Below are 13089 nucleotides of genomic sequence, written 5' to 3' on the forward strand. Positions count from 1 at the left end.
CCCGGTACTCCGAAAAATACCCGAACACTCGGAACCTTTCCGATGTCCGAATATAGTCGTCCAATATATCGATCTTTACGTCTCGACCATTTCGAGACTCCTTGTTATGTCCGTGATCACATCCGGGACTCCGAACTAACTTCAGTACATCAAAATGTATAAATTCATAATATAACTGTCATCGTAACCTTAAGCGTGCGGACCCTACGGGTTCGAGAACAATGTAGACATGACCGAGACACGTCTCCGGTCAATAACCAATAGCGGAACCTGGATGCTCATATTGGCTCCCACATATTCTACGAAGATCTTTATCGGTCAGACCGCATAACAACATACGTTGTTCCCTTTGTCATCGGTATGTTACTTGCCCGAGATTCGATCGTCGGTATCTCAATACCTAATTCAATCTCGTTACCGGCAAGTCTCTTTACTCGTTCCGTAATACATCATCTCGCAACTAACTCGTTAGTTGCAATGCTTGCAAGGCTTATGTGATGTGCATTACCGAGAGGGCCCAGAGATACCTCTCCGACAATCGGAGTGACAAATCCTAATCTGAAATACGCCAACCCAACAAGTACCTTCGGAGACACCTGTAGAGCACCTTTATAATCACCCAGTTACGTTGTGACGTTTGGTAGCACACAAAGTGTTCCTCTGGCTAAACGGGAGTTGCATAATCTCATAGTCATAGGAACATGTATAAGTCATGAAGAAAGCAATAGCAACATACTAAACGATCGGGTGCTAAGCTAATGGAATGGGTCATGTCAATCAGATCATTCACCTAATGATGTGATCCCGTTAATCAAATAACAACTCTTTGTCCATGGTTAGGAAACATAACCATCTTTGATTAACGAGCTAGTCAAGTAGAGGCATACTAGTGACACTCTGTTTGTCTATGTATTCACACATGTATTATGTTTCCGGTTAATACAATTCTAGCATGAATAATAAACATTTATCATGATATAAGGAAATAAATAATAACTTTATTATTGCCTCTAGGGCATATTTCCTTCACCTCTTGATTTCTACCTCCGCGGCTTTCAGCATCGCGAAGAGCTCAGGAATAGTCTTACTCATCCCTTTCATATTATAGTTCATCACGAAGCTTTGTAGCTTAGTGGCAGTGATTGAAGAACTCTGTCAATGACACTATCAACAGGAAGATTAACCCCCAGTTGAGTCTGATTATGATACCCAGACATTTTGAATATATGTTCACTGATAGAACTATTCTCCTCCATCTTGCAGCTATAGAACTTATTGGAGACTTCATATCTCTCAATCCGGGCATTTGCTTGAAATATTAACTTTAACTCCTGGAACATCTCATATGCTCCATGAAGTTCCAAACGTCGTTGAAGACCCGGTTCTAAGCCGTAAAGCATGGCACACTGAACTATCGAATAGTCATCAGCTTTGCTCTGCCAGACGTTCATAACATCTGGTGTTGCTCCTGCAGCAGGCTTGGCACTTAGCGGTGCTTCCAGGACGTAATTCTTCTGTGCAGCAATGAGGATAATCCTCAAGTTACGGACTCAGTCCGTGTAATTGCTACCATCATCTTTCAACTTTGCTTTCTCAAGGAACGCATTAAAATTCAACGGAACAACAGCACGAGCCATCTATCTAGAATCAAACATAGACAAGCAAGATACTATCAGGTACTAAGTTCATGATAAATTTAAGTTCAATTAATCATATTACTTAAGAACTCCCACTTAGAAAGATATCCCTCTAATCCTATAAGTGATCACGTGATCCAAATCAACTAAACCATGTTTTATCATCACGTGAGATGGAGTAGTATCAATGGTGAACATCAATATGTTGATCATATCTACTATATGATTCACGCTCGACCTTTCGGTCTCCGTGTTCCGAGGCCATATCTATTATATGCTAGGCTCGTCAAGTTTAACCTGAGTATTCCGCGCGTGCAACTGTTTTGCACCCGTTGTATTTGTACATAGACCCTATCACACCCGATCATCACGTGGTGTCCCAGCACGAAGAACTTTCGCAACGGTGCATACTCAGGGAGAACACTTATACTTTGATAATTTAGTGAGGGATCATCTTATAATGCTACTGTCAAACAAAGCAAGATAAGATGCATAAACTATAAACATCACATGCAATCAATATAAGTGATATGATATGGCCATCATCATCTTGTACTTGTGATCTCCATCTTCGAAGTACCGTCATGATCACCACCGTCACCGGCGCGACACCTTGATCTCCATCGTAGCATCGTTGTCGTCTCGCCAATCTTAATGCTTCCACGACTATCGCTACCGCTTAGTGATAAAGTAAAGCATTACAGCGCGATTGCATTGCATACAATAAAGCGACAACCATATGGCTCCTGCCAGTTGCCGATAACTCGGTTACAAAACATGATCATCTCATACAATAAAATTTAGCATCATGTCTTGACCATATCACATCACAACATGCCCTGCAAAACAAGTTAGACGTCCTCTACTTTGTTGTTGCAAGTTTTACGTGGCTGCTACGGGCTTGAGCAAGAACCGTTCTTACCTACGCATCAAAACCACAACGATAGTTTGTCAAGTTGGTGCTGTTTTAACCTTCGCAAGGACCGGGCGTAGCCACACTGTTCAACTAAAGTTGGAGAAACTGACACCCGCCAGCCACCTGTGTGCAAAGCACGTCGGTAGAACCAGTCTCGCGTAAGCGTACGCGTAATGTCGGTCCGGGCCGCTTCATCCAACAATACCGCCGAACCAAAGTATGACATGCTGGTAAGCAGTATGACTTATATCGCCCACAACTCACTTGTGTTCTACTCGTGCATAACATCAACGCATAAAACCTAGGCTCGGATGCCACTGTTGGGGAACGTAGTAATTTCAAAAAAAATTCCTACGCACACGCAAGATCATGGTGATGCATAGCAACCAGAGAGGAGAGTATTGTCTACGTACCCTCGTAGACCGGCAACGGAAGCGTTAACACAACATAGAGGAAGTAGTCGTACGTCTTCCCGATCCGACCGATCCAAATACCGAACGTACGGCCCCTCCGAGTTCTGCACACGTTCAACTCGGTGACGTCCCTCGAGCCCCGATCCAGCAAAGTGTTGAGGGAGAGTTTCGTCAGCACGACGGCGTGATGACGGTGATGATGTTCTACCGACGCAGGGCTTCGCCTAAGCACCGCTACGATATGACCGAGGTGGAATATGGTGGAAGGGGGCACCGCACACGGCTAAGGAACGATCATGAAGATCAACTTGGGTGTCATGGGGTGCCCCCTTGCCCCCGTATATAAAGGAGGGAGAGGGGGAGGTGCGGCCGGCCCAAGGGGTGTGCCTGGAGGAGTCCTACTCCCACCGGCATTAGGACTCCCCTCTCTTGCCTTGTTGGAAAAGGAAGTGGGAAGGGAGAAAGAGGAAAGGGGGGGCGCCACCCCCCCTTCCTTGTCCTATTCGGACTAGGGGGAGGGGGCGCGCGGCCTGCCCTGGCCGGACCCTCCTCTTCTCCCTTAGGGCCCATGTAGGCCCAATAACCCCCGGGGGGGTTCCGGTAACCCCCCGGTACTCCGGTAAAATCCTGATTTCATCCGTAACATTTCTGATATCCAAATATTTGCTTCCAATATATCAATCTTTATGTCTCAACCATTTTGAGACTCCTCGTCATGTCCATGATCACATCCGGGACACCGGACAACCTTTGGTACATCAAAACACAAAAACCCTAATTACGATCGTCACCGAACTTTAAGCGTGCGGACCCTACGGGTTCGAGAACAATGTAGACATGACCGAGACATGTCTCCGGTCAATAACCAATAGCGGAACCTGGATGCTCATATTGGCTCCTACATATTCTACGAAGATCTTTATCGGTCAGACCACATAACAATATACATTGTTCCCTTTGTCATCGGTATGTTACTTGCCCGAGATTTGATCGTTGGTATCTCAATACCTAGTTCAATCTCGTTATCGGCAAGTCTCTTTACTAGTTCCGTAATATATCATCCCACAACTAACTCATTAGTTGCAATGCTTGCAAGGCTTAAGTGATGTGCATTACCGAGAGGGCCCAGAGATACCTCTCCGACAATCGGAGTGACAAATCCTAATCTCGAAATACGCCAACCCAACAAGTACCTTCGGAGACACCTGTAGAGCACCTTTATAATCACCCAGTTACGTTGTGACGTTTGGTAGCACACAAAGTGTTCCTCCGGTAAACGGGAGTTGCATAATCTCATAGTCATAGGAACATATATAAGTTATGAAGAAAGCAATAGCAACAAACTAAACGGATCAAGTGCTAAGCTAATGGAATGGGTCAAGTCAATCACATCATTCTCCTAATGATGTGATCCCGTTAACCAAATAACAACTCATGTCTATGGTTAGGAAACATAACCATCTTTGATCAACGAGCTAGTCAAGTAGAGGCATACTAGTGACACTCTGTTTGTCTATGTACTCACACATGTATTATGTTTCCGGTTAATACAATTCTAGCATGAATAATAAACATTTATCATGATACAAGGAAATAAATAATAACTTTATTATTGCCTCTAGGGCATATTTCCTTCAGTACAACCTATCAAGAACAAAGTTGTGAATTAATCTCTTCGTATTGATGCCCTCATCACCAAGCCCACTATCACTGATGCCTTCTCTTCCGGCACCATAAGTAGTGTGATCATTTTATAAATATGACCAGTTATATTCTACTTGTATCTATCTCTATCTTGCGGTTCCACTGCTCACTGTCGTGGTTGCACTGCTCATGTCAGATTAGAGTTATGGTGCCCTGCGAAACACGAGCAAAGTTTGAACAATCCAATGGTTATATTCTACTTAAGCTGGGACCACTATGCATGATATTTTGTATGAATCGCTATGAGAGAGAGCTGAACAATTATATAGCAAATTGGGTGTCGTATTCAATTGTATCCATGGAAAATATATTATGATCTCTAAACTACAGCAGTGTACAAAGAAACGACAACCAACAAAGGAAGCGGAGGCGGACGCTGACAGAGATGACAAACCCAAGTCTTGGAAGGATGACAGTCGGATAGATATCTCATCTCTACTTCTGCTCATCTCCATTTATTAAGACACGACAACATATGTATATATATGATGTGCGCCCAACTCTGTCTTGAGCATTGCCCGCTGCTGAACCTGCACATGAAAAAACTGACAAATGTTCTTATTCTTGTTCTGCCTTATGCAACTTCTACATAATGTGAATAGGAGTAAGCAGGTGTCATATCCAGAATTTTTTTGACCATTAGTAACTTCTACATAATGCATCATATTCTGTATGTAATGTCGAAGTATCGACATCAAGATTACATGACAGAAAGTGGGAATTGAAGTGGCCAACTAACCAAGCCTAGGTGAAAGGAAATCTTGAATCTGTCCATTCATGTCTGATACAAAGAACTGATCATTGGCACTGTAATTCACACAAAGGTAGCTATTTTTGTTTTTCTTATATAAATCCAAGAAATACCACTAATACAATTTATCAAACTGCGATACTGACAAATTGAGTTCCATTGCCCTTCAGTGTTTAGCAGTTGCCTTTTAACGGGATTGTAGATAGCCTCAAAAAATGGCATATCGCTTTTCACTTACTTTCTAAGTGTCAATGCAGAACTTTGTGTGACACAAACCCTAATTTTTCTGACATGCAACGCTCCCCAGGAACATGGGAGGTCAATGGGTTCGTGTGTGTTGAAATAGACCTGGTACCAGAGTATCACTCATCAGAACGACCGCCCAAGGCACAGATCATCCAACACCGGCAATAAAATTGAGCAGGCTACAACAAAGGTAAGGGTAGGCTTAAGGGCAACTCCAACGGTGACACCGACTCTTTCAGCTCTGTTTAGTCCCACAAGCCAAGGCTGTCTTGATGCTCAAGACATGATTGTTTCAGCCAATCATCATCGTCATCGCCCCTCTTTTTGGTCCAAAAATGAGGTTGCCTCTGCACACCAAGCAACATGACCATGATACCCCGTTACATGTGTGCACACATCCAGCCATCAAGCTCAGGAGCTGCTCATACCTGGAGTCAACCGACCAAACCCCCACGATGCGGACGACACGTCAGACAAACACCATACGGTTCCCAGCCAACGCCACACCCGAATCCAAGGCAACAGAACGGCGGTCGCTGGCAGCGGTGCGGAACTGACGTGGCCGCCAACCCGACGATTGGCCAGTGATCCAGCAACGAGAGCTCGCCTGATTCAGCATAGGGTTTGGGTTGTAATCAAATGTAACAAAATGATGAGGTGAGAAAGATGGTCCAGCCTGTGTCTGAATCATTCAGCCTCTCATTATTTTGAGAAAATAGGCTCAAGACAAGGTATCATCTATCAGCCTGCTTAAGTGAGTTTCGTAGTGGAGTGTTCCTTGCAGTTTAGGAGCACACCATGGATTCTTGGTCATTCAAATAAAGAGCTTTTTCTCGGAGAGAGAGAGATGGGGATCGTACCGGATCCAAAGCAACAGGTAGCCAAGCTGCGAGAAATCCATCGACGGTGGCTAAGATCCCGCGTCAGCCCGACCAATCCCTCGACCGAAACGCATCACGGGCCCCGCCGCTCGGTCCCCAGCCCGCACCGCCATGGATGTTCCCGCCGCACGGGAGGGGCGGCGACCCAGCGAGTCCGTCGGTCGGGAGCTTGGATGGCGCCGGCGGATCCCCCCATCATCGCCGCCCTTCGGGGAGGGGTGCGGCCCCAGCCGGCGTGAGCCGGGTTGGCCACTCTCCCATCCGACGTTGTGCCTCCTCTCCTCTTCCTCTCTTTCTCCCTCCTCTCTCTCCCTCTCATCTTCTCTCTCCTACAGATCTAATTGAGCGCTGCCGCTGTCGCCCTTTGCCTGCAGGTCGGCGCCGTGGTGGGGATTCGGGAAGGAGGAGGGGGAGGAAGGGAGGAATGGTGCGGCGGCTGTGAGAAGGAGCGGGTGGCTATGGACGGTGGGCTAGGGTTTGGTGCGGTTATGTCCAATGGGCTCCTCGCCCCTGCCACGGGACGCGCGACGCGCGAGGGAAGGTTCACCCGCCCGAAGATGACCCGCTGCTGAGACAACCAATGCAATCTTGAGACGAGCCCACTCGTCATTGGGCAAGGAAAATGACTGGGAGGTGAAAAACGATTTAAGTGCAAGTGAAGATCCAACGGTGCAGCGAGCCAGAGGGGCAGATCCGACGGCCGAAGCTTGCAATCGGGGGAGCATTCTGGGAGCGAGTTGCCTAGCGTCTGTTTTGTTTTAAATTAGCTCCCAAAACAGATAAAGGCTAGCTAAACATGTCGGTGGGCCGGAGCGTTTACTTGTTGTGCCATACCTTTTTTTGAGGGAGTATGGCATGAGTGCTGGCCCGTATATTAGGTGTGCCTGGATGGGCCGTGCCGGGCCGGCCCATCTGGCTAGGTCTGTTCGCCGTGTCCTTCCTCCCTTTTCTTTTTCTTTCAGGTGCGCTGGTCTGTTCTGTTTCGCTGCTCAAGTCGGCGCCGCAAAGCCTCTCGCCTCGAAGGGTTTCTTCCTCCGCCTCGCCGTCCGCGCGCTGTTCCCCACTACCGTCCGCGCGAAGCGAGACAAGGCGGCGGCGAAGAGAGCCACCCCTCCTCAGGGGATGGCCACCACGGCTGCGCCGGAGGGCGTCGCGCAGCCACCTTCCGCTGCCAAGGGGCCCAAAGGAGAGGCGGAGAGAAAACAGAGCGACGCACAGGGAAGAGGAGGAAACGGCGGTGGTGGTGGTGGCGGCGGCGGCGGTGGTGCAGGTGGTGGGGGCGGAGGTAGAGGGAAGAAGCGGAAGAACAAGGGAGGTGCCTTCATCTACGGAAACTACAGGAACTACTACGGCTACCGAGTGAGTTGAACCGTGCTTCTCCCCTCCACTCTGTGGCCTCTCTCTAACAAAGGGTGAATCGTCATTGTGTTGTGCATGCCGTGTAGTTATTTGGTGAAATGATTTGCTGGAGATTGCTATGTTCCTGGGACTGGGATGGTTTATACGGACTAGGATTCTTAGCTGAAAGCGGTGGAGCTTTTGCTTAGGACGCGCCCTAACTATTTGATGAAATGCGCTAATAGGTTTCTGCGTTGATTTGTGTCTCAGAGCTGGCAGAACTTGAGTTTTGCAACGAGGGCCCGTGGTTCCTTTTTTTTGTATTGAATGGAAACTGGAGTGAGATGAATATACTTGTTTTGTTTGATTCTAGTTTGTGGTAGGCCAGCATAGACGCTATCTGTTGGGTATTTTGGTGTTAAATTGCCGCTTTTACGCCATACCATTAGCTCATCATTTCATTGGTTTAGACAATCCAACCATTGTGGTACTGTGTGTGACATGGCTGCCGAATTTCAGGGGCACAGTAATCACCACTGCTTTGAGCCTTTGACCCCATATTGGACATGTAATATAGTTTCTGATTAATAAATGCCCCAAGGTGTTACTGTAATGGCTATTGGCATAGAAGGAGTAAGCAAGCATGGAGCCTAATTGCACGTACTTGTTTTCACAGATCTGCTTATGCTAAATTCACCTGTACTAAGGAGGCAAATAGATGGATAGAGGGTCTATTCATTAGATTGGACATTTAATTGTTCTATGCTGCACATGATAGTTCACTTCATACGATAAAAGGACACTCGATGGCTGGATCAATCAATCTTAGCTGATAACTTCAATCTTTTGATGTTCAACAGATTGATCGTAACGTTGGTGAAGATCCCCGCCTTGAGATATTCAAGAAGGAGTGGTTTGCAGGCAAGGATTGTCTCGATATTGGATGCAACCAAGGTTTGGTCACAATCGGTATAGGTAATGTTCTGGGGATAAAAAATTTGTTCTGTTTTGTTTGGTTAATGATCTTCCGGTCTTATTCTCATGTCTTCAACTTCAATGTAATAGCTTCTGTTCTTGAATTAGCAGACTGCTGTTACTGTGCAGTTACATTGTTTTAGTTTCTATTGTTGAATATGAAAGTCTTATCCATATTAACATAAGCATTATTTAGCTAATTATTGTAAATATTCTTTGATTTATTCATATGGTTACGTTAGGATAATTTTAATCGAGTATGTGCCATCTATTGTAGGTTGCCACTTGTAATACAGTTGAGACTGCCCTACATAAACATGTCAGCTACCTTTGTTAACTTATTATTATAATGGTCTGCAATAGCATAGTTTTCATTTGACAACTCTTGACCGTATAAGAACTGAATGCCAATTAGCTGTAGCTGGTCTTTTGCTTCATTATTCTGTGCATTGATGACTTAGTGACTCTTCTGACACTCATTTGCTAGAAATCAATACATCACAGGTGACATATACAATTTTTTTGGGGCAGATGTCACAATTGCAAGAGAGAGATATTGTAGAATGTTCTAAATAAATTTCCTGTCAAACACAGTTTCTCATCTCTAATTTTCTTTACCTTGTCCAGCGACGAAGTTTGAATGTCGAAGCATCCTTGGAGTTGACATCGATAAAGGTTTAAACTGTTATTGTAATATTTAATGAAGTAATATTGTATATTTGTAATACAGATTTCATACTGTTTGTTTTTAGTGCATGAAGTACCTGGTAGTTGGAATCTTTCGAAAAACAATCTGAATATCTGATTGATGCTTGTCTCTCAGCAGCCTTTATGTACATTTTGTGTTTATATATATAATGTTGCGCGCTGAGAGCATTAATACTCATTTCTGAACAACATTAAATGCCAGTAAGAAAATCTAGTCCTGTTTGACCGGTTATTGCATATGCCAGCTCAGTGTTGCTAGTACAACAACAACAACAACAACAACAACAACAACAACAAAGCCTTTAGTCCCAAACAAGTTGGGGTAGGCTAGAGGTGAAACCCATAAGATCTCGCAACCAACTCATGGCTCTGGCACATGGATAGCAAGCTTCGACGCACCCCTGTCCATAGCTAGCTCTTTGGTGATACTCCAATCCTTCAGGTCTCTCTTAACGGACTCCTCCCATGTCAAATTCGGTCTACCCCGCCCTCTCTTGACATTCTCCGCACGCTTTAGCCGTCCACTATGCACCGGAGCTTCTGGAGGCCTGTGCTGAATATGCCCAAACCATCTCAGTGTTGCTAGTAGTTCGTAATTATTGTATTGACACAATGCTTGTGAGGCATGTTGTGGTTGCAAGTCTAAAGAAGTAGAATTTGGTGGGACATTTTTTTTAATGGCATAACATCCTTGCTGATGCCCACACCATCCTGTTCACAAATTCGATGTTTCTCTATTGATAACGGAACCTATCTTGAAATTATGAAACTCTGTATGACATTTATAATGTTAATTTGTTCTTTAGCAGAATGTGCATTTATGACAGTCAAACTTGTTTTTCTGTAATTTTCTGATGTTAGATGCATGGTTCGTAATTAAGTAATAGTATTTGACAGATTACCAATAAATATCATCAACCATAATTGAATAGTCCCTTGTATTACGTAATGTTTGTGTGTTCTTGGCTTGCCCAATGTAGTATGGTTAGCTGTGTTGGGTTTGTCAAATGAAACTGATTCTGATATTAACCTTGTAGGTTTGATTGACCTTGCTAACTGGAATTTAAGAAGGATATCTCGAACAGGCAATGTGGCTCCAGAAAGTGCCAAGGTCCATAACTCGTCAGACTCCACAGCTCAGAGCTGTCCAGAAGAAGTGGTATCTGAAATGCCAAATGGAAATATTTCTAAGGACGAACAACCTGATCTTTTTGAAATTGTCTCTTTTCGGTCTGAAAATTTTGTACAGAGCAAACACAAATATGCAGAACAGTATGACACCATCATGTGGTAAGTTGCAAATTTACAAGCGAGACATGTCAGAGATTTTTTGGTTTATTTGTATTAGTCACTATCCAAATTGAATGTCATCTTGATTGGTTGTGCTTTTGTTCTCTTGCAGTTTGAGCGTGACAAAATGGATCCACCTGAACTGGGGTGATGATGGCATAATCACTTTGTTTGTGAAGATATGGAGTCTTCTAAGACCGGTATCTATTTATCTTTTGCTGTCCCTAAATTGGATCTCTGTGGTAAGAGGAAAAACTAACAATACCTTGTCTTCTTTCCGCTGGCTTCTCTTGTTTTGCAGGGAGGGATTTTTATCATGGAGCCTCAACCTTGGACCTCGTATAGGAAAAACAGATTAGTGTCAGAGGTAATTTCTGATTGTCAGATTGATGACTGATGCTACATGATTTGTTTTTAGCTTGAGATGGTAGTTTCAACTTTAGAGCTCTAACTCTGTTTGTGAAGGCCTGAAGGATAGCCATGAGTATGTTGCATTGAGCTGTTCTTTTGGTTCCTTGCTCGTTTCAAAGCTAGATGTACTCCTTGGTTTGAATTGCTTCCTGGTCTTTCATCATTTACGTGTTTTTTCTTTCTGAAAAAGTCTTTCATCATTTTCGTTGGTGTCTACTCTCACCCAACCTGCTTTTGTTTCCCCTGATCACACAATCTTTCTTAGTAACAAAAATCCCGATCCATCGATGAAACAATTATTTCTTCTCAATCTTTCATGGGGTGAAGTTAACTCACATCATCCTGTCCTTTTTTCTGGTGGATTTCAGTTTGCCAAAGAAAACTTCAAATATATCTGTATATACCCTGAGAAATTCCGGGAGGTACTTCTTGATAAGGTGCATTCTATATCGGCAACTAATGCTATGTTCTTTTCCAGTTCCCTGCAGCAGAATCGTTGTAAACCATGCAGTTGTGCTTGCAGGTAGGATTCAGGTCAGCAGAGGTGATTACCAACAGATTGGTCGGATCCGTCGCTGGTTTTGACCGCCCAATTGAAGTTTACTACAAATGATGGAATGAGATTAACGCCTGCCTCTTGCTCAGAGGCTCATCTGTTGCTTCGGGCGCATAAGTTTGGTGCTGCGGGATTCGTCAAGCTTCACCGGTGCTTTCTTTGGTACAAATATGATGATCAAGGTTTTCACATAACTCTGGATTAGCAATTTGTGGAAGTGTCATTTTCAACAAGCGCCCAAGGAATGGTATGGATAGGGTGGTGGTGGTATTGCCTTCACTAGGTGGTTTTCGATACTTTGCCAGAGTTTAAGCGTCTGTATAGATGAATGTTAGATGCCAGAGAAAACCTTCCAGTGATGTAAGATTTCGCTTCCTATGAACAGGCTAGTTTTCTCGCGCTCTTACAATTGCAACCGCTTTATCGTATATATAAACCGGCAAATCTTGGTTGGATTATATCAACTTTCAGACACTGTACTTGTTACATTGCTCAGCTCTGGAGCTGCATCGCCAATGTCGCAGTCCCTTGCAGCTCAAGCTGCACCTGAGCCCACTCCACGAGCACTTTGAAGAAAAAGCCATTGATCAGTCACCGTCCAAATATGCAACCACATTCCAAAAGCTCCAAGGATCTTCCAAAAATAAAAAAGAAGCCCAAAGGAAGGCACAGCTCGGCAGAGGTGCAACCATCTCCATCCTCTCCGCTGCCCCAAGCCAAGCAAGGAATCCCTTCTCTCTCTCAACTTATCTCATCTTATATAGCCAGCTCGATCGCAGCGAGCTGCTATGCATGACTGCATGAACTGCGCCTGACAATGGTGTGCATGGGCGTCGCCGAGTGCCAGCACATCCACCGGACGGCGCTGGACTACTTCCTCGCTGTGCTCATCGTCGTCGCAGCCGTCGTCGCGGTGAGGCTGCTCATCTGTGCCCTGGTGCGGTGCCTCAAGGACGGCTGCGTGGCGCACCACCACCACCACCACCTCCACGGCCCGGCGACCACCGACACCGACGAGGACATGGAGGTGTGGGCCGGCACAGAGCTGGATATCCATAGGCATGCTGATCGGCATGGCCAGCAGGATCGTCGGCCGGAAGCCGTCGAGGTGGTGGTCCCACCACCGGCTAGGACCACGGCATAGTCCTAGCACGCTGGCTAGTTATTGTACTGTTCGTATTTCCTCTCACAAATTTTTTTGTACTGTTCGTATTCGTTAAGCTTGCTTGCTCCATCCAGGTTAGTCAGTTTGACAACACGAGA

At 45.1% G+C, this 13089-nt stretch overlaps 1 protein-coding gene and 1 long non-coding RNA gene across 2 annotated transcripts; one reads left to right on the plus strand and one right to left on the minus strand.

The window, feature by feature from the left end:
- Positions 1-4603: 4603 nt before the first annotated feature.
- LOC125522639 lies at positions 4604-6573 on the minus strand. Its single transcript, XR_007289866.1, has 2 exons — positions 6528-6573; positions 4604-5200 (listed from the first exon to the last, which is right to left on the minus strand). It is a non-coding gene; the product is annotated as an uncharacterized LOC125522639 (long non-coding RNA).
- A 938-nt stretch (positions 6574-7511) lies between these two features.
- LOC125523358 (probable RNA methyltransferase At5g51130) lies at positions 7512-12208 on the plus strand. The gene is made up of 8 exons (XM_048688403.1): positions 7512-7907; positions 8747-8861; positions 9489-9536; positions 10607-10859; positions 10972-11059; positions 11161-11226; positions 11639-11707; positions 11794-12208. The coding sequence occupies exons 1-8, from the start codon at positions 7671-7673 to the stop codon at positions 11881-11883; spliced, it is 966 nt and encodes a 321-aa protein (XP_048544360.1). The 5' UTR covers positions 7512-7670; the 3' UTR covers positions 11884-12208.
- The last annotated feature ends 881 nt before the right edge of the window (positions 12209-13089 follow it).

This window comes from Triticum urartu, chromosome 7, assembly GCF_003073215.2.
Source record: "Triticum urartu cultivar G1812 chromosome 7, Tu2.1, whole genome shotgun sequence".
Taxonomy (NCBI): Eukaryota; Viridiplantae; Streptophyta; class Magnoliopsida; order Poales; family Poaceae; genus Triticum; species Triticum urartu.

Coding starts and splice junctions, on each gene's coding strand:
- LOC125523358 (XM_048688403.1), top strand. CDS start 7,671: ATGGCCACCACGGCTGCGCCGGAGGGCGTCGCGCAGCCACCTTCCGCT. Junction 7,908..8,746: donor GGAACTACTACGGCTACCGA/GTGAGTTGAACC, acceptor GATGTTCAACAG/ATTGATCGTAACGTTGGTGA. Junction 8,862..9,488: donor TTTGGTCACAATCGGTATAG/GTAATGTTCTGG, acceptor TACCTTGTCCAG/CGACGAAGTTTGAATGTCGA.